The sequence below is a fragment of the Plecotus auritus genome (genome assembly GCF_963455305.1).
Source record: "Plecotus auritus genome assembly, chromosome: 10".
Classification (NCBI taxonomy): domain Eukaryota; kingdom Metazoa; phylum Chordata; class Mammalia; order Chiroptera; family Vespertilionidae; genus Plecotus; species Plecotus auritus.
This window is the reverse complement of record NC_137785.1, coordinates 47455133-47474219: the sequence shown is the minus strand read 5'-3', so window position 1 is coordinate 47474219 and position 19087 is coordinate 47455133. Positions and strand designations below refer to the sequence as shown.

The 19087-nt window shown below is 47.7% G+C and overlaps 1 protein-coding gene across 3 annotated transcripts in view; it reads left to right on the top strand.

Annotated features, from left to right (window-relative positions):
- The window catches only part of SLC7A6 (solute carrier family 7 member 6), a 37690-nt gene that overhangs the window by 11162 nt on the left and 7441 nt on the right, over positions 1-19087 (top strand). The window contains exons 2-6 of one of the 3 annotated variants that reach the window (XM_080645664.1): positions 6247-6796; positions 13851-13976; positions 15730-15874; positions 16525-16648; positions 16861-16964. In XM_080645664.1, the coding sequence (XP_080501790.1) occupies positions 6283-6796; positions 13851-13976; positions 15730-15874; positions 16525-16648; positions 16861-16964 (1013 nt within the window). In that variant the 5' untranslated portion in view covers positions 6247-6282. Of the gene's footprint in view, positions 1-6246; positions 6797-13850; positions 13977-15729; positions 15875-16524; positions 16649-16860; positions 16965-19087 lie in introns of those variants that run through there. The other 2 variants (XM_080645665.1, XM_080645666.1) reach the window with 2 other exon arrangements.

Below are 19087 nucleotides of genomic sequence, written 5' to 3'. Positions count from 1 at the left end.
TAATCCTTTCTGCACCTGTGCCCGAGGCACCACCTACCACAGTAGTCTTGTTGTTGGGTACTTGCTACAATTGTTTTGATTCAGCCTGGTCGCAGGCAGGCCCTGTTTCTCTGGCTCTGGGTGTGGATGGATCTTTCTGGGTGACCCTACTCCGCCCCCAGAGGTAGGACACCTCTAAGGCTCTACCTCTGGATCTGAATTTTCTGCCTCAGCTATTTTGGTAGTGACAGTTTGCTGCCTTTTCCCCAGATGTTTAATATTTTTATCTTAATTGATTTTTTTTTTTTTTTTAGTGAGAGGAAGGGAGAGAGAAACATCATCAGTTGGCTGCCTCCTGCATGTCCCCTACTGGGGATCTAGCCCACAACCCAGGCATGTGCCCTGACCGGGAATTGAACCAGTGACCTCTTGGTTCATGGGTTGATGCTCAACCACTGAGCCACACCAGCTGGGCAAGATTTTTCTTCTTTAGAGAAGAGACCAGGTAGACCTCTGTATTTTTCACAGAGTAGTGACTGCTTTCTTCAGACTAGTATTGCTGCAAGGCTTTCTCTGGTCTCCTGTCTAGTATTTCTTAATGAGCCTCCATTGAGGTCTGTGGAGAAAAACCTCTGAGTTATAACCTTCCTGTATAATAAAGACAGAGTATGCAAATTGTCCCCTGACCAAGAGTTCCTCTGGGAGTTCAACCAGAGGGCGGGGCCGGCTGGGGGAAGGGAGGGAGGCCCTGGAGGCCGTGCCAGGTGACCTGGGAAGGGAGGAAGGCTCAGCCTGCAGCCCGCAGCCAGCGGCAGCCGCTAGGGACCCTACTCTACTGGTAATCTTATAAGTTTTCCTGAATTCTGTGAGGTGCTCTAGCAAATTAGTTGAACTCAAGGAGTGGATAGTAGGAACCCCCAACTTACAGCCAGTCAGTCAAAAGCACTGGTAACCACCTGGACTGGTGATTGGCATCTGAAGTGGTAGTAGGGGCAGGTTTGTGGGACTGAGCCCTTAACCTGTGGAATCTGATACTATCTTTGGGTAGATAGCGTCAGAATTGACTTAAATTGTAGGACACCAGTCGGTGTTGCGAAATTGCTCGATGTGTAGAAAACCCACACAGAAGTCCACGTGGAATACCCTGCTGGGGTCTGATGGGACAGGAGGAGGCTGGCGTGGTCACTGGAGCCAGTTCTTCTGCTTCTGTGTCGATTTGGGTGAAAAAGCAGCCCAGGTCTCTCTGCACTAGACTGGTGAGAATATAGGCTCCTCAGCTGTTTCCTTGTTTTGTTTTCATGCCTGGACTCACCTGACAGACACGTGAAAACAAATAGGTTGCCATGTGCCTGTGTAGGGAAATCTGCCGGCTTGGGGCCAGGAGTGAGAGTGGTGCCTCCTTACAGCCAGGCCTCGTCTAAGCCGAGGTAGACTGGCTCACTTCCTCTGGGAGTGGCGGAGGGTTTACTAATGCCCCAAAGGAGTTTGTTGTTTTTTCTTTTTTAAAAAATATTTTTTTATTGATTTCAGAGAGGAAGGGAGAGGAAGGGAGAGGGAGAGAGAGAGAGAAACATCAACGATGAGAATCATTGATCAGCTGCCTCTTGCACGCCCCACACTGGGAATCCAGCCCACAACCCAGGCATGTGCCCTCACCAGGAATCAAACTGTGACCTCCTGGTTCATAGATTGATACTCAATCGCTGAGCCACACCAGCTGGGCCAGAGGAGCTTTTTTCACTTGGGCTCAGGTCTGTAGTCTGAAAGGGGCCTGGGATAGGTAAGGCAGGAGTTTGGGGTGAGGCTGTGGAGATTGGAGTTTTGCCTGAGAACTGCTCACTCTTTTTTTTTTAAATTTCTTTATTGATTAAGGTATCACATATTTGTGCTCATCCCCCTATTCCCCTCCTGAACCCTTCCCCACGCATGCCCCCACCCCCCTGTTGTCCGTGACCACTGGTTAGGCTTATATGCATGCATACAAGTCCTTTGGTTGATTTCTCCCCCTTACCCCCACCCTCCCCTACCTTCCCTGAGGTTTGACAGTCTGATTACTGCTTCCCTATCTCCGGGTCTGTTTTTGTTCATCAGTTTATGTTGTTCATTATTTCCCCTAGATGACTGAGATCATGTGATACTGGAAATACACTTATAAGAACTGAAAATGGGACAAGCAATAATGGTTATGCTGGGAGGCAAATGAATCAGTCTGTAGTGAGTTTCTTTCTGGGCCAACAGTTCTTTTGAGTCCCAATTTCAATGTCAAACAGTTCCTTATGTGTACATGTCAGCAATGATATTTCAGTTCTGGATGGTGGACAAATGGTGGTAATGCAGGTCCGATCCTCTCTGGTTTGGTCCTGGGCAACCTGCAGCGACGCACAGCTGCTGACTGCTAGTATGGCAAGGTGTCGTCAGCGTCTTCCATCTCTGGACTGTTTCTCTTCTGTCTTCATGGCTGGAGCAGTTCCTCTCTGTTGCAGGAATCCACATGGTCTTGGAGTTGTTTTCTGAAAATATACAAACATATTCTCGACCAAAAGTTAATAAAGGAATCTTTTCTATAAATTTGACTTGGGATCCTTTTTCATTTTTGCCCAAACGATTTTCCTTTGGCTTGTTTTGACACCATGTGTGTTTTTCATGGGTGTCTTGCTGTTAGCATTACAAATGAAAGTTAATTTTCTAAAGTAAAAATTTTCTAGATGAAATTTACTTACAGGATATTTTTCCTTACATGATATTCTTCTACTGTCCCCCCTTTTTTGATTTAAATATTAGGAGGCTTTTGGAAATTTTATAAATGTAGTCTTGATAGCTTTTAAATTTTAATTTTTTGCACTAAAATATAACTGCTTTAGGTTCATTACATGTTACGCAATTTTACCATGAGATGAACTACCAATAAAAATTTTAGTTAACACTTTAGGAACAGCTTTTTGTTCAGTACCATTAATTTTTCTAGAATATTTGCTTATTTCAATTAGCCAATTTAAATTAGTCTGAGAACTTGACTACTATTTTACTGTCAAATTTAATACTCTATCAACCATCTTATTTTACCCTGTAAATATTAGTGGGAAGGATTATTTACCTTCTTGAGTAGGCCCTGAGCATTTCTGGTGCTAGGCTGGATTTAGATATCAAAAATCCACTTCCCCACACCATGGGTACAAGACAACTCAAACAAGTCTTGTTGCAGTGAGAGGGCAGCTGCTGTCGGCCAAGTCTCTGTCTGTTACCTGGGTCCCGATTTGAGCTGGGCATGGGAAGCGAAGCTGCCATGGGGGCAGGAGACCTCCCTCAGAAGGGGTCAGGGTTCAGGTCCCTGCAAAGTTGGGAGGGTGAGGGTCTGTGCCCCACCTCTGTTGACTCCCAAGTTCTCTCCTGATGGCCCCTCTGCAACTGTGCCTGTCTTAGGTTGTTCCTTCCCTGAGGAATCTTACCTATCTCTGGCTAACCAGCCATCCTCCGGGGCCAAGCAGGGTGATGTGAGGTTCAGTTCTGTCTCCTTGGTGGCCTATGTCCCCCGTGGCCTCCATGCCCAGAACCTACCTTGGGATCCCCTCGCCTCCTGGCGGGGCCCCAACACTGATCACATATCTTGGGGAACCCAGGTTTCTTCTCCAGGGAGGGCCCAGCTCACCCCACTGGGTGAGAGACAGATTCATGGTACCAGCCACCACGAGGCTTCAACCTCAGGATGAACAGAAAGCTCAGGCAACAGCTGTGGGCAATTGGATTGTGAAAAGAGGGTCCCTCTTGGCCAAAGGGGCAAGAGGGGCCAATATAGAATGCTCTGGTGCCTTCCCAGGGGGCCCTCTATACAGTGGAAGGGATTAAATCCCTTCGTGTCCTTTTTAAATTGCTGCCAGACATTCAAAGAATTAGTTTGTAAGTTTGTTTGGGATAATTGTACATTATGCTGTTGTAATTCTAAAATATCAAGAGATGTGTTACCTTTGTCTCCAAGCACCAAAAAGATGATTTTTTATTGATTCCCAAGGGTGCGAGGTACTATTATAGGTAATGGGGGTAATACAAATCTGGGAAAAATTATAATGACATTGTAGAATAATATCATGTAAGGATATTCTATGCTCTAGGCCATGGCAATTCCATTTCAAACTGGCTGTCAATTTCGGCCAAGGTAATCACTACTTGCTCCTGGGAGAGGTGCAGAAAACGTAACTAAGACCTTGTCTATTTTTGTATAGACAAGGTCTTAGTTACATTTTCTGCACCTCTCCCAGGAGCAAGTAGTGATAGCCCCTTCCTTTGGTGTCCACGCAAGCCAGAAACCTCTCTTTAATTTTACACACAAAGGAGCAGTGGTTTGATTTTGTGTCATACAAAAGGGAAGCTGTGTGGCGACCCCTGTGTAATTATACTTCCTAGCCCCACCCTTGGTCCTCCTGGATGACCAAGGTGTTTGGTATTATTGGTGACTACATTAGGCGGGGGATCAGTCCACGTAAGGGCTCTTACCCATGAAGGGTCAGGAACATAAGTCCAAAATGCTTCCCCATTTGCCCCAGGTAATATTACCGTACAGCTGATGACTGCTAGCATGGCAAGAAAGACATTCTCAGGCGTTCTTGGGGTTCTGGTTACCTCACAATTTCTTTTCTATTTTTTTAAATTATTTATTTTATTTTATTATTTTTATACATATGTGTCCTTTTCCCCCCATTACCCCCCACCCCCCACTCATGCTGCACCCACCTATTGTCTGTGTCCATTGATTAGGCTCATTTGCATGCACACAAGTCCCTTGGTTGATCTCTCCCCCTTACTCCCACCGACCCCCTCTTTCCCTAGAACTGCTCACTCTTGAAGGCCCTGATTCCCTTGTGCTGAGCTCAGTGAGGCAAGGCTCTGGCACATCCATTTTGTGGAGCAGATTAGAGGCTTTGGGAAGCTGATGTAGTGATTCATTCATTCTTTGTTTGAGATTCCATTCTTATCCATGGAAGTATCTCTATGCCTGTGAAGGACTGATTCTTGGTTGGGGATTACATGGCCTACCAGATTCCTTTCTCCAGAAGGTGAGTCAGGAATAGGGAATCTGAATTCTTGACTCCAGGGCACAGGAATTGAAGGAGGGAGAAGGCCGTGCTGAGTGGAGGGTCAAGAAGGTGCCGTCTTCCTCTGACAGATTCTGGGTCCTTCGTAGGTAGGTTGGTGTAGAATCCAACTTCCTTGAGGTTTCTGGACTGGCTCAACTCTAATCCAAAGGTGGTATTGTGCATGTGCGTGAACGTGCGTGTGTGTGTGTGTGTGTGTGTGTGTGTGTGTGTGTGTGTGTTTGTGCGCGCTTGCGTGCTCCATCTCCCTTTAGGATGCCTTCCAAAACCAGATCTGTGGATAAGAGGAACCTTATAGCTTTGATTGGGTGTCAAGACTTCTAGATCCTATTCTGGGAGAATCTCTTTGTGACTCAGATGGTAGTGAGGGGCATGCTGAGGAGAAAAGCAGATAAGCCCATAGCAGATGAGCTCCACGTTAGAATGCCTTCCGAATATTCTTTCCTCACCTGGTCGTCTTATGTTATCCCGCTCTGAGCACTCTGGAAAAAGAAAGGTGTTGAATGGGCACGGAACAATGGAGGCAGTAAGGTGGGTATTTTGCAAAGAGCAACATATGGGTGTGTATTTTCATGAGGTTCTTCTCCTTGGTCCAGTCTCTGCAATAGTGATGTGCCCTTGTCTTAGCATCTTCCTGGCCCTTCCCACCATATGCTCATGTTCTCTGCTAGCCTGACAGTAGCTGCAGACTTTTCCACATGTGGCTGGATGCTGCAGAAGTCCCTGTTACACTGGGGTGGAGGTGAGTGGGCAGGATTACCTGGGGATGGACAGTGAGAAGCCTTTCAGGCTGGCTAGGGCTGTGAACCTGGTGCCGGGACTCTAGTCTTCTCTACAGGGCAGGTTTGCAGGTTTTAAGCTGCAAAAACTACATCTCGGGAGAATCTGTGCTATGGGTAAACTGATTGTCAGCGTAGCCTGGGCGTCAAGCCAGGTACGTCATGTTGGAAGTCGCCTTCGTATCTTGCCTGATCTTTTCTGGTATCTTTCTTGGGAGCAGTTTCCACTCATTTCCCTGAGTCCTGTGGTGGAAACAAACAGGCTCATTGATTTTAGGTCTGTGTATGAGGCGTGCTGTTCCCACATAAGAGGTGGGCAGGGAAATCTGCCTGCCTTGCAGGTCTAAACTAGCACCTCCCCAGCCCCTGCCTTAGACTGACATACTTATATTCTTTGCCAGGCTGTAGTCAACACTGGTGTGAAGGAGCTATTTGCCATGGAAGCCAGGGAGAGCACAGCGTCCACCTATCAGTTCATGTCTGAGGCCAACCAGCCCAGGGAGGAAGATGATAGCATGACACCTCAAGGGACCACGGAAACTATGCAGCTGAAGAAGGAGATCTCTCTGCTGAATGGGGTCAGCCTGGTGGTGGGCAACATGATTGGCTCAGGAATTTTTGTCTCACCCAAGGGCGTTCTGGTACACACGGCTTCCTATGGGTTGTCGCTGGTCATATGGGCCATTGGCGGGCTTTTCTCTGTTGTGGGTGCCCTCTGCTATGCAGAACTGGGGACCACCATCACCAAATCTGGGGCCAGCTATGCTTATATTCTAGAGGCCTTTGGGGGCTTCATTGCCTTCATCCGCCTATGGGCCTCCCTGCTAATCGTTGAGCCCACCAGTCAGGCCATCATCGCTATCACCTTTGCCAACTACATCATCCAGCCCTCCTTTCCTACCTGTGATCCCCCTTACCTGGCCTGCCGTCTCCTCGCTGCTGCTTGCATATGTAAGTCTGGGGGCTCTGGGGGAGTATTGGTGGGGGTTGGCGGTTAGTTTAATAATGCTAATAGTACCTTATGCTGAATAGCATATTTTGCTTGTTGGGAGGAAAAGAGGTATTATATCTCTTCAAGAAGTAATTTCTTTTTTTGGAAAAAAATATTAAATATATTTTTATTGATTTCAGAGAGGAAGGGAGAGGGAGAGAGAGATAGAAACATCAATGATGAGAGAGAATGCATTGATCAGCCCCCTGCACGCCCCCTACTAGGGGTGGAGTCCGCAACCTGGGCATGTGCCCTGACCGGGAATTGAACCGTGACCTTCTGGTTCATAGGACAGTGCTCAACTACTGAGCCATGCCGGCTGGGCTCAAGAAGTAATTTCACCGAAGTCATTTGGTCCTGAGATAGGGTAAAGAACGGGGTGGGAGAAGTTTAAATTTGTTTGTGGCTGTTATACCTCACATTCCTTTCACTCTGGGCTGTCCCTGAGTTCTGTTCCCCAGTCTGTGACAAGTCGGTGCATGTCTTACTAGTATATTTGTCTTGTAGGTGTTTTGATTGGAATCAATATCACTAGTTATAACTTAACCCAGGAAAAAACCATAAGTGGTGAGACCTTGATTATGCTGCTAAAAAAATGTTATTTTGCTTCCCAGCTTTTTATCTTAAACCAGTTTAAAGGCATCCGTGAGGAAATTGGCTTCTCTAGATTGTGGGTGATCCCTCAGGCCCGCAGGCCACTGTCACAGCCAGTTCTAAGCAACAGGCACCACACCAAAATGGCTTTTCCCCTTTGGTGTTTCAGATTTCTTTACCCTGACTTTGTAAACAAGTCCTGCCTGGGGCCAGTGAGAGGCAGGTGGGTGGCTTCTACCCTGTATTTGGGTTTTTGAGGACAGAACCTAAGAGATCCCAGTGGATCCCTCTTTATTTTCATTTTTCTCTCCTAAGGTGGTAAGGAGGGATTCTGTGTGAAGTCACAGAAAGGGAAAGAGATTGCTGTGAATTTCCCCAGTCCACTAGAGATTGTGTTTTATTTAGCTGTGAAGTGGCCCAGAATTCCCTGTGTTCCTTAGCATTGTGTTGCCAAAGGCACTTAATTATACTGTGTTCTTTCCATATCTCTGCTTGCAAAAGTTTTGGCAGTATATGTAATTTATCCACAGAGTTAAAAATAGACTGAGAGCACTGGATTATAAAGGGTTGTACCGTACACTGTGCCTCCTAACTTTAAGGCATTTGTTACAGACAAATATTAAAGGGAACCCCTCCACAGATACCCCAGGGAGGAGGGGGGGTGGGTACTCAGTTGTATATCTGATAGGATTGGGCCAGGGGGACTTTGGCCTGACTGAGCTCTCTAAAAAAGGGAATGGTTTTCTGATTATAGAACATATTCATCAAGGAGAAAATTAATTTAGCCTCAAATCACCCTTAATCTACCACCAAGTGTTGAGGACTTTTTTTGTTTGTTAATCCTCACCCGAGGATATTTTTTCCATTGATTTTTAGAGAGAGAGGAAGGGAGGGGGAGAGACAGAGAGAGAAACATCAATTGCCTCCCGCACGTGCCCAGACCCGGCTGGGGATCGAACCTGCAACCCAGGTATGTGTCCCTGACTGGGAATTGAACCAGAGACTCTTTGTTCCACAGGTCGACACCCTAACCACTGAGCAACACCAGCTAGGGCGGTAGTTCTTGAGGTCCAAAGGTCACCTCTCTGGCCAGGTGCCCAGCATTGTAAGTATAGGTGCCCAGTACTTGATTTGACTGCAGAAGTGTATGTTTCTGGCTTAGTTATTGTCAGTACATTTATCTCTGTGGGATGCTGCTTTTTATGTAGCCTCACACACATCGTTGGTGAGTATTTGCTGTGATGGTTTCAGCGTGGACGTTCAGCACTGACACAGAGGCATCAAAGCAGAAGCCTCTTCACAGTTGAGACTCCATTGCCCCTGAGGGTTTGTTTGTCAAGGCCAACAATGAGGAGGAGGGCAGGGGGAAGGAGGGGGAGGAGGAAAGAAGAAGGAGGGTATGGAACGGTTCCTTCCCCTCCCTGTGGCCTGTGGGAAGAGGGAGCTGTGACTGTCCACAGAACTGGGACTACAACTTCAGGTTGCCAGGCCAGTTCCTCGTCAGAGAATATGAGAGGCGCAGGTCTGTCTGAGGGCACATGTATTATTCAGGATTAGTTTGTGTTTCAAACACTGAAAACCAAAAGCAGCATGGCTCACACTCATTGAAATTTATTTCTTCCACATGTTAAAAGCAGACAGTGTGGGGCTTGCAGGATGACTTCGTAATCCTTCAGGGAGCCAGGTTCCTTCCCTCTGCCTTACGGGTCTGCCCTCAGCATGTGATTTCTAGCTGGTGGTTCAGGCTGGCTACTCAAGCTCAAGCTGTCATGTCCGCATCATGGCTGAGAGGAGGAACAAAGAAAGGCATGCCTCACCCTTTAAAGAGATTTCCTGAGGTCTTATTCATATTGCTAATGTATGAAAACATTCAAACATGTGAAGAATTTTTGTGAGTTTATTTGAGCCAAACTGTCGACCACAGCTGGGAAGCAGAATCTCAACGTATTGGGTTAATGCTCCAGAGAATGGCAGTTTTTCACCTTGTTTTATACATTACATTCAAAGGAGGAGATGTAAGTGGGTTACATGAAATCCTTTGGTGATAGATTAGAGAAAGCAAAGCAGGAAAACTCTGGGATTGGATAAAAATTAAATTGACAGACATATTTTTATTTTTTATAACATCCTTTTTCTTTTTTTTAAATATATTTTTATTGATTTCAGACAGGAAGGGAGAGGGATAGAAATATCAATGATGAGAGAGAATCGGCTGCCTCCTGCATCCCACAACCCAGGCATGTGCCCTAACCAGGAATTAAACCCTGACCTCCTGGTTCATAGGTTGATGCTCAACCACTGAGTCACACCTGCTGGGCTCGACACATACTTCTTTTACATAGGTGGGTACAGGATACTTAACAGTCAACAGTTAATAAGATTAGTAACAATTAACAACAATTAACAACTAACAGTGAGGGAATTTGTGGTCTCTACCCTGGTGCTCTGACACATTAGTTGTGCCTTGAGAGTTCTGGAAAAAGTGAAGTTACAAGTTACCCTGACATTCCACAGGTATGATATCTTAGATGCAAAAGATACTGGCCTAGGACATGACTATCCACTAATTAAACTGCTTTTTAATCAAAGGTGTTAATTTCAGACCATCCTTTGTGGTTACTTTAGGTCTCTTGAGTTTGCAAAGCCGCACCACACAGGCCTTCCCTGAGTTAGGTTAGCATGTGGCCCCTTTTTGTCCACACATTGAAACTTTTGCTTGCATCCTGGGGCAGGAACCTAGTTACCTGGCCATACCTCCCCGCAGGAGAGGCTGGGCAATGTCCACTTTGTTTGGGGGCAACCATGACTCTGGCTAAAATTTCTATTACTAAGATAAAATGGAAAAACAGATACTAGAAGATAACTAGTGGTCTTTGCCACAGAGAGACTTGGGGATTTGTTTCTGCTTTGGGATTGGGTCTAGATTTGCTATTTGAATGAATACTCCTTTCTTAGCAACTAGTTCCCAGAGAGCCTTGAAGACCCCTCACATGGACATTCTGGGAGGCATGGAGGAGTGAGGATCAGCTGGTGAAATTTTATTTGTGTTTTATTATTTGTGGACGAAAAGTATATTTAAAAAATATTTTTAAAACATATTTTTATTAATTTCAGAGAGGAAGGGAGAGGGAGAAGAGAGACAGAAACATCAATGATGAGAGAGAATTATTGATTGGCTTCTTCTTGCACACCCCGTACTGGGACTGAGCCTGCAACCCCGGCATGTGCCCTGACCAGGAATTGAGCCGTGACCTCCTTTTTTATAAGTTTACTGCTGAGCCACGCCAGTGGGGTGAAATTTTATTTCTTAATTAGAATCAGGAAAACATTCAGAGGCCTCGACTGCTGCTTGGTAGACTGTTTTCAGAGCTCTCTGTTCTCTGGCAGGGCTGAGTGTTGGGTGAAGCAAGCAAGGCGCCTGGGGCCAGCATTTAAGGATGGTTTGCCAAGTGGCCCTCTGACAGTGAGTGCCTCCCTAACTTTTGTGTCCCAGGTACCTTACTCGCCTCAGCCTATTCCAGACCCTGCTCCCTGACTGGCTGCATGTTGTTCATTAAGTATTTTTATTTTTATTGACAAAGAAGCATCTGTGCATGGTAAATAAGTCTAAGTATAGGAGGGCATACGATGGAAAAGGTCTCCCTCCCTCTCCAAGCGCTAGTCTTCCTCCCCAGAGGCAGCCACGGTGACCAGGCTCAATGGTACCTTCCAGCTGGTCTTCAGAAGGTCCTCTGCAGGGACTCCCACGAGGCATGGCCTTCACTCGTTCCTTCAGCACTGATCGTGGTGAATTCCCACTGTGTGCAGAGAGGACTCAGCCATGGGGGAAGTGTGTGGCAGGGCAGAAGGTGGGAGAAGGAGCAGAAGTGCGAGGGAGTGCCTGTTTGTGTGGCTAAGGAGTATGTCTGCTTCTCTTCCCATCTTGCAGCCACATCTTGGTGCTACAAGCCAGGAGCACAGTCTCTTCGTGTGTATGTCCACCTTTCTCTTTCTGTCCCTTTCTCCCTGTCTTCGCCTCCTCATCTTTGTCTCTTATCTCTCTATGTCTTTGTGTCAGACTTTTATCACAAGCTGTACACCCTCTCAATTCTTATTTCCGTGGTCCTGCTTCCTTCCTCTGCTTTCTTGTGGTTCCTTTGTTACAGGGTTTGTATGTGACAGACTTGCTGCTATGAGATAGATTCTGTCTCTGGGTATCCCGACTCCATGTTCCTGGGAAGGATGATCCAATAGGCTCCGTTGGGGTCCAGTGTCTGGCTTGGTCAGGCACAATAGAGGTGGGGGAGCAATTCCTGCGAAGGGGCCCGGCAGAGAGGCAGGCATCTCACAATATGCTTACTGTATTGCACAAGGGCCTGTAGATTACTGGTGCCTATTAACTAGGTAATCCTTCTGACAGCTGATCTAGGCTTAGCCCCACACACTTTGGTTAGCAGGGCAGGTCCCTGGGAAGACCTGCAGCAGCATGCATTCCTTTGGTCTTCTCCCCTTCCCCTTGACCTTCACCCTCGCCCCCCCCCCCAACCCCCACCTCCTATGACTGTTCTAGCAAGCATCTGTGTCATTTGCCAGAGTATGTAGTGAAAGCTCTCCAAGTGTTTTTGAAGCTGTTCAGCCACCATGTTTTATTTCCACAGGCTGGCCTTAGCCTTTCTCTCCATGGAGTGGAAGGATGTCCAAGTTTCTGACACTTGTCTTATTCCGGGGAATTCAAGGTTAAGTGAAGGTCATCACCGACTTGATTCTAACAGAGTTCACCATTTCCCCTCTCTGTTTGGCAGTAAGCTTAAGAAAACAAAATGTGCCGAAACCGGTTTGGCTCAGTGGATAGAGCGTTGGCCTGCGGACTGAAGGGTCCCGGGTTCGATTCCGGTCAAGGGCATGTACCTTGGTTGCAGGCACATCCCCAGTGGGACGTGTGCAGGAGGCAGCTGATCGATCTGTTTCTCTCACATCGATGTTTCTAGCTCTCTATCCCTCTCCCTTCCTCTCTGTAAAATATCAATAAAATATATTAAAAAAAAAAAAAAGAAAACAAAATGCTTTTGTTCCCCCTAAGAATTATGATCTCAAGAAGCACCACTCAAATGCCCAAGGGAGAGACAGACCTTCCTGAGACAGAGGGTCTTGTGACCACAGCCTGAGGCACTAAGCTGTGCTGTGAAGTGAGAGTGCTGCAGGGGTAGCGGGGGAGAGTTCAGTGAGCCACTGGTTGGTCTGATTGGGGAAGGTTTTACAGAGAAAGTGGGGATAGAGCTAGACCGTGACAGAGTTGCTGTGGCTGTGGCAGGAGGAGAGGAGGACATTTCTTTTTCCTGTGGATCTGGCACCAGTAAAGAGAGAGTCTGGTGAAGTAGAGTGCCAGACTCTCTAAATAGGTAGGAATAGGTAGGGGTGGTCTGGAACCCCTTGTGTATTGCTCTTGTGTCTTCCCTATGGATCAGAGCAGCACCTATTTACCAGGGGTAAAGTGCTGAGGCCCTCCACATAGGGCCCGGGTATCGCTGAGGTGTGTGAGGAACTGGAACATACAGCCACGGGTGCTGACAGGAGCCCAGGGAATGCCCAGGTGAGCTCACTTCTCATGGACCCCACCGAGAATTGTGGGGACTGGGAGAGATCAGTGGGGTCCATGTTTCCTCATGGACCTCTCAGCCTCAGTTTCCTCATCTATAAAATGGAAATAGGAATGTCTATATTTTGTGGTTGTGAGAATTAATTGACAGGATGTATGTGAAATGCTTAGGCACATGACATTTCTTATTTACACTTTTATACAAAACTGTCTAATTCCTAGGTGACCTGCCACCTACATTCAAATGCACCTCATTCATTAATGGGCCTCTCTTGTCTCTACTCTCTAATGTGGCCACGGGCAGGACTTGTGCCTTGGGTGGTTTAGGACCTTGGGAGTCTGAGTGGGCCTGGGAGAAATTTCCAAAAATGGTCTGGTTGTCAGAATTTATGAATATGGCCCTGGCCAGTTTCCTCAGTGGTTAGAGCGTCGGCCTGTGGATTTGAAGGGTTGCAGGTTCAATTCCCTGTCAAGGGCATGTACCTTTCACATCAATGTTCTCTCTCTCTCCCCCTTCCCCTTCCTTCCTCCCTTCCACTCTCTCTGGAAATCAATGGAAAGAATGTCCTCAAGTGAGGATTAAAGAAACAAAACAAAACAAAAAAGAATTTATGAATATGTGTCATGCCTTTGTATCTTTACTTGTCAACAGTAAGGGGCTGTTCATGGGAACTCTCAGCTGGGGCACATGGGAGCTGTCCCTCCATTTGCCTGTTCTGGTTCTGACTAGTCATTGGCCTCTTTGCTTTAGGCAGATAGGGCAGAAGTGATAGACTCTGGCAAGGAGGTTGGGCCTCTGTGCCCTCAGCTGGAGCCTGCCAGTGACTGTATGGTTTTTCTTCTAGGTCTGCTGACATTTGTGAACTGTGCCTATGTCAAATGGGGCACACGTGTACAGGATGCGTTCACTTACGCGAAGGTCCTAGCGCTCATTGCCATCATTGTCATGGGCCTTGTTAAACTGTGCCAGGGTAAGAAGGGTCTGAGGTGGGAAGGAGGGTGGATGACTCCGGAAGGTCCCCGGATTCCCTTAGGAGGACGTGGGGATTCTCTGAGCTTTGTGTTCAGCTCTTTGTACTTGGTAGACTGTGTCAGTGAGAACAGGACATCTGTTCCTGGGCCTCTTGGGCAGCTGGCTTGGCCAAAAGGACATGAGTCAGCCCCTAGGCTAGGAGCACTGCAAGAAGCCGGCTGAGAGCTCTTGGAACTTGGGTCGTAATTGGGTCATAAAAGCAAACAGCGGGCATAGAGTGGACCCTGTTCTGGCTCCTATTTTTGGTCTGTGATTGCCAGGCAGCAAGTAGGAAGATTTAGCTGGAAGGGTGTGTGTGTGTGGGGGGGGGGGGGGGCGGGGGGGCGGGCGGGGAGGGTATAGGGTATGAAAACGAATGATTATTTCATCTGGACTTGCTCTTATTCAGGATTCCCTCCCAAAGTCAGCTCTTAGAAAAATATTAAAATATTGTGAAGTTGGCACCGACTTTTCCGCAGGCTGGCTTTAAAAGCTTTTCATTCCTGGATCAGCGCAAACTGGCCGTGCGGGTAACAGGCCTCCCAGGATCTCCTGAGTCCTTGGAGAAGCCCTCAGCCCAGGCTGTCGTAATCATTTACAACCATTCTCTAAACTTGGCTGTGTTTATAATCACCTGGAGCACTGAGACCCCCCATCTCAGACCTATTGGATCAAACTCTGGTTGGTTCGGAGTTGAAAAAGGTCTGTTTTAAAGAAGTGCCCGTGCAGTTCTTAAGCAGCTGGTCTAGCACCTCTGCACATGTGCCACATTAGCACATACAGCCAACCGTCTGGCTGTCCCTAAAGTCTCAGGAACATCCAGCCCTCTTTGCCGCATTGAGGGACGGGTCTAGGCTTCCTGCAGGGGGTGACAGCAGGCTCCCTTAGAAGTCTGGGTCTTGTTAGAAACCTGCAGTGTGTCCAGGAAGTCTCTCCACTGGGCAGCTGGCTGCCCCATCCTGGGCTTTCAAGTCCGTATGGTCTCTGGAGGTCTCCAAGGAGAATGACAAGTGCCTAGGCTGGTGCTTCAAGGGTGGAGGTGACCCAGATCAACCCCAGGCCCAGTGAGAAATAAGACCCCAGTTCCTACATCGTCTGTAATTTCCTGCCCCACCCATCCTCAGCCACTGCAAGTAGAGCAACAGAGTTCTCTCTCCCTGAGACTGAGAAACTGTTTGACCAAATTGCGCAGTGGTCTGAGCAAAGAGGTGGTTCCACAGGAAGTGTAATTGTTAGCGAAAAATGACTTTTTTAATGGTAAACAGGGTGCTTTCTAAAAAATAGGAGGAAGAGGTGTGGCCTGCTCTGAGGTCACTGCAGGAAATGGAAATTCACTACGGCTTTGGAACAGGTGTCACATCAGAGGCAGCTGGGAGGCCCCTTCCTTATCTGAGATTGTCTGGTTTTAGTAAAGGAATATGAACTTTCCTGAGAGAGCGGGGGTGGGGTTAAGGGTAGGGAGCTGGTAGTTGTTTTTCTTTTTTGGTATTAAATTATGTTGTTGTTTTTTCCCCCTTTTCCCTTCCCCCTTGCTTTTCCCTTCTTTTCTTGACCCTCTTCCTTTCTCTTTTTTCCCATCTTCTCTTCCTCTTTCTTCCTTCCTTCTCCCCATCCTTCCCTTCTTCTTACACCTTCCATCTCTACTCCCTCTTCTCCTTCTTTCCCTTCCTTGTCCCTGAAATTCCCCCCCGCCCCCACCTTTGCTCCTACAGGACGCTCTGAGCACTTTCAGGACGCCTTTGAGGGTTCCTCCTGGGACATGGGAAACCTCTCTCTCGCCCTCTACTCTGCCCTCTTCTCTTACTCAGGTTGGGACACCCTTAATTTTGTAACAGAAGAAATCAAAAACCCAGAAAGGTAAAGGTGGGCTCACCCTCCCACTCCCCAGCTCTCACTCCCCAACGTGGCTGCAACGGCTGGTAGAGGGCAAGGTCGCCCTCTTCCTTCCCCTTGTCCCTCTGTCTCTCATCCCTCCCTCCTCCTTCTCCAGCTCAGAGGGATTAGGGGTTAGGATGGGAATGAGTGAAGGTAGGAAAGCTTGTGGCTCCTCACCCTCATGGTCATACTGGAGGAAACCAGGTTCTTCCTCAAGGAGAGGTCCAGCGGATCTCGCTGGGGCTAAGGTATTGGGACCTTGCACTCTGGTACTGACCCTGAGGCCTGGGGAGCCAGAAGTTTATTCTGGGCAGCCAGGCACTCAGCCTGACCTCTGATCTCTAGAGGACATTGCTCCTTCTCCAGTGGGACCCATGGGTCCCATTGTGGCGAGCATCAAATATTGATCATGAGCTCATGAGCTATCTCCACAGAGAAGGGTTTCTCTTCCCCTTCTCTCTAGAGAGCCCAGGGGCATGGGATACATACCCATCCTAAGACATAATGGGAAGAAGTACCTCAAAGAGCCAGAGGCCAGGGAACTGTTAAATGTCAGAAAAAAAATCCCTGGGTGAACTTTGACCCCAAGGAGAGGTTGGTTCTAGGTAGTCCTGTCTCACTTGTGCTGACAGAAATTTGCCCCTGGCCATTGGGATTTCTATGCCAATTGTGACGCTCATCTACATTCTGACCAACGTGGCCTATTACACAGTGCTGAGCATTTCAGATGTCCTTGACAGTGACGCCGTGGCTGTGGTGAGTCTCTTGGGATCCCCATTTGCTCGTCATCCTATGACACTGAATGGTTCGGTCTTTTTGCAGCCACCCCAGCTCTGCAGGCGAGGTGAGGGGGTCTCAGCCAGAGGGTGGGCTGCTCAGCAGTGACTGTGTTTGTCCCAACAGCCTAGATGCAAGAAGCTTAGGAAACCCCATCCTATGCTGAGTGCGCCTCTGTGTTCTGCCCCCAGACATTTGCTGACCAGACATTTGGCATGTTCAGCTGGACCATTCCCATTGCTGTTGCCCTGTCCTGCTTTGGGGGCCTCAATGCGTCTATCCTTGCTTCATCAAGGTACTGTGTCTCTGTCTCACTGGTAACAGACTCCACTATTCTCTGAGGCTTTAGGTGAGCCCATAAGAGCTCTTCTTTTCCTTCCTTTCTTAGAAAGACACGGTGTGTGTGTGTGTGTGTGTGTGTGTGTGTGTGTGTGTGTGTGTGTGTATGCACATCAATGTGCATGCGTCTGCCTTTGTGTAAATGTTTGTGTGCTGGTAGCTCATGCTTTTATTTATTGAGTTGAGAGAGAAAGAAAGAAACATCCATTTGTTGTTCCATTTATTTATGCATTCATTGGTTGATTCTTGTATGTGCCCTGACCTGGGATCAAACCCATGACCTTGGCGAATCAGGACGATGCTCTAACCAAGGACAGATTGATAGGAGGTGGAAGAGAAGAAGGTAATAGCTTGGGTTAGGGACCCTGACAGGAACCAGCTTCTAGGCTCCTTGTGGGTTATGGCACAGCCCCAGGATTCATTCCTTCAGTAAATGATTAGCGAGCACTGGCTGTGGACCAGGTGCTGGTACAAGGTGACTCTCGCCCTCACTTCACAGAAAACACGGAGGCCCACACGTAGGCTCCTTCTCTCCTCTCTGTGCAGAGACTGTCCTTCCTGTTGTTTCAGAGAAAGGAGCCTTGCTGGGCTCACTCTGCTACCTGGTGTCAAGGTTACATACTTCCCTTCCTTAGCACTGTGGTGCATCAGTTGGCCCTTCTCTTGGGTGGATGTTCACCCATTGGAGCCATCTCTGCACAAGCTTCTTTCATCTCCACTTAGAGAAGTCACAAAAGAGCTCTTCCCAGCTCCCCTCTTCCTTACTGGGCACATTTCTTGAGGGAATAGTGTGTATTTCACCGGTCATTCATTTTTCTACCCATTACACTTTGGCTTCTAGTACCTAAAACATGTTCTTATTAAGGGTACCAGTGACCCCTCCTTATCCTGCTTTCATCACGGTCCTTATAATACTGGACGCAAGAAGCAAGTGATGCTGACAACCTTTCATTTCTGAAACGATTCCTGTGGCTTCTGTGACACTGGCAGCTGAGAAGGCTTCTTTCCTGATTTCTCACCCCATAAATGTTGCTCTCCCCAAGGCCAGGAGTGCAATAGGCATTCAGTCAAGATTTGCCACAGGAACAGATAGGATAAGAGAAAGTTTGGTCCTGTTTATTTTTCTTAACTGGTTTTGACACCCCAGTCCATGTACTTGGGGCCTCCTGGGAGCAACAAGAGTGACAGAGAAATCAAGGTCTTGCAAAAGAATATAGTATCATTTCCTCTCACCTCAGCCTGGTGTGGCCAAGGTTCTACCCCTTGTGGTTCTTCACAAGCTGCCGCATCCAAAGATAGTACTTCCCCTAGCTCAGTGGTCGGCAAACTGCGGCTTGCGAGCCACATGCGACTCTTTGGCCCCTTGAGTGTGGCTCCTCCACAAAATACCACGTGCGGGCGTGCACGTACAGTGCGATTGAAACTTCGTGGCCCATGCGCAGAAGTCGGTTTTCAGCTCTCAAAAGAAATTTCAATCGTTGTACTGTTGATATTTGGCTCTGTTGACTAATGAGTTTGCCGACCACTGCCCTAGCCTCATACTCATTGGTGCTCAAAACGTCCCAGTTGGCCTTGCCAGTTGTCTCCAAATATTTAGGTGGTAGGTGCCTTCTAACCTCACTTTAGCTATCTTTTTTTTTTTTTTTTAAATATATTTTATTGATTTTTTACAGAGAGGAAGGGAGAGGGATAGAGAGTCAGAAACATCGATGAGAGAGAAACATCGATCAGCTGCCTCCTACACACTCCCCACTGGGGATGTGCCTGCAACCAAGGTACATGCCCTTGACCAGAATCGAATCTGGGACCCTTGAGTCCACAGGCTGACGCTCTATCCACTGAGCCAAACCGGTTAGGGCTCACTTTAGCTATCTTGGGACATTGACTGCATGGGGTTGGGGAGGACTCGAGAGTAAGAATCTGGACCTGCACACAAAGGGAGGTGCAGTGCTGTCAAGGAAATAACGCACAATTGTTTCTGCTTGTGTTGTCCCCTTCGGTTTTTCTTTATAACGCACGCAGCTGGTTTGGGCTTTGTACTAGACACCTTTGCCTCACCTACACATTACTCCCTTCCAG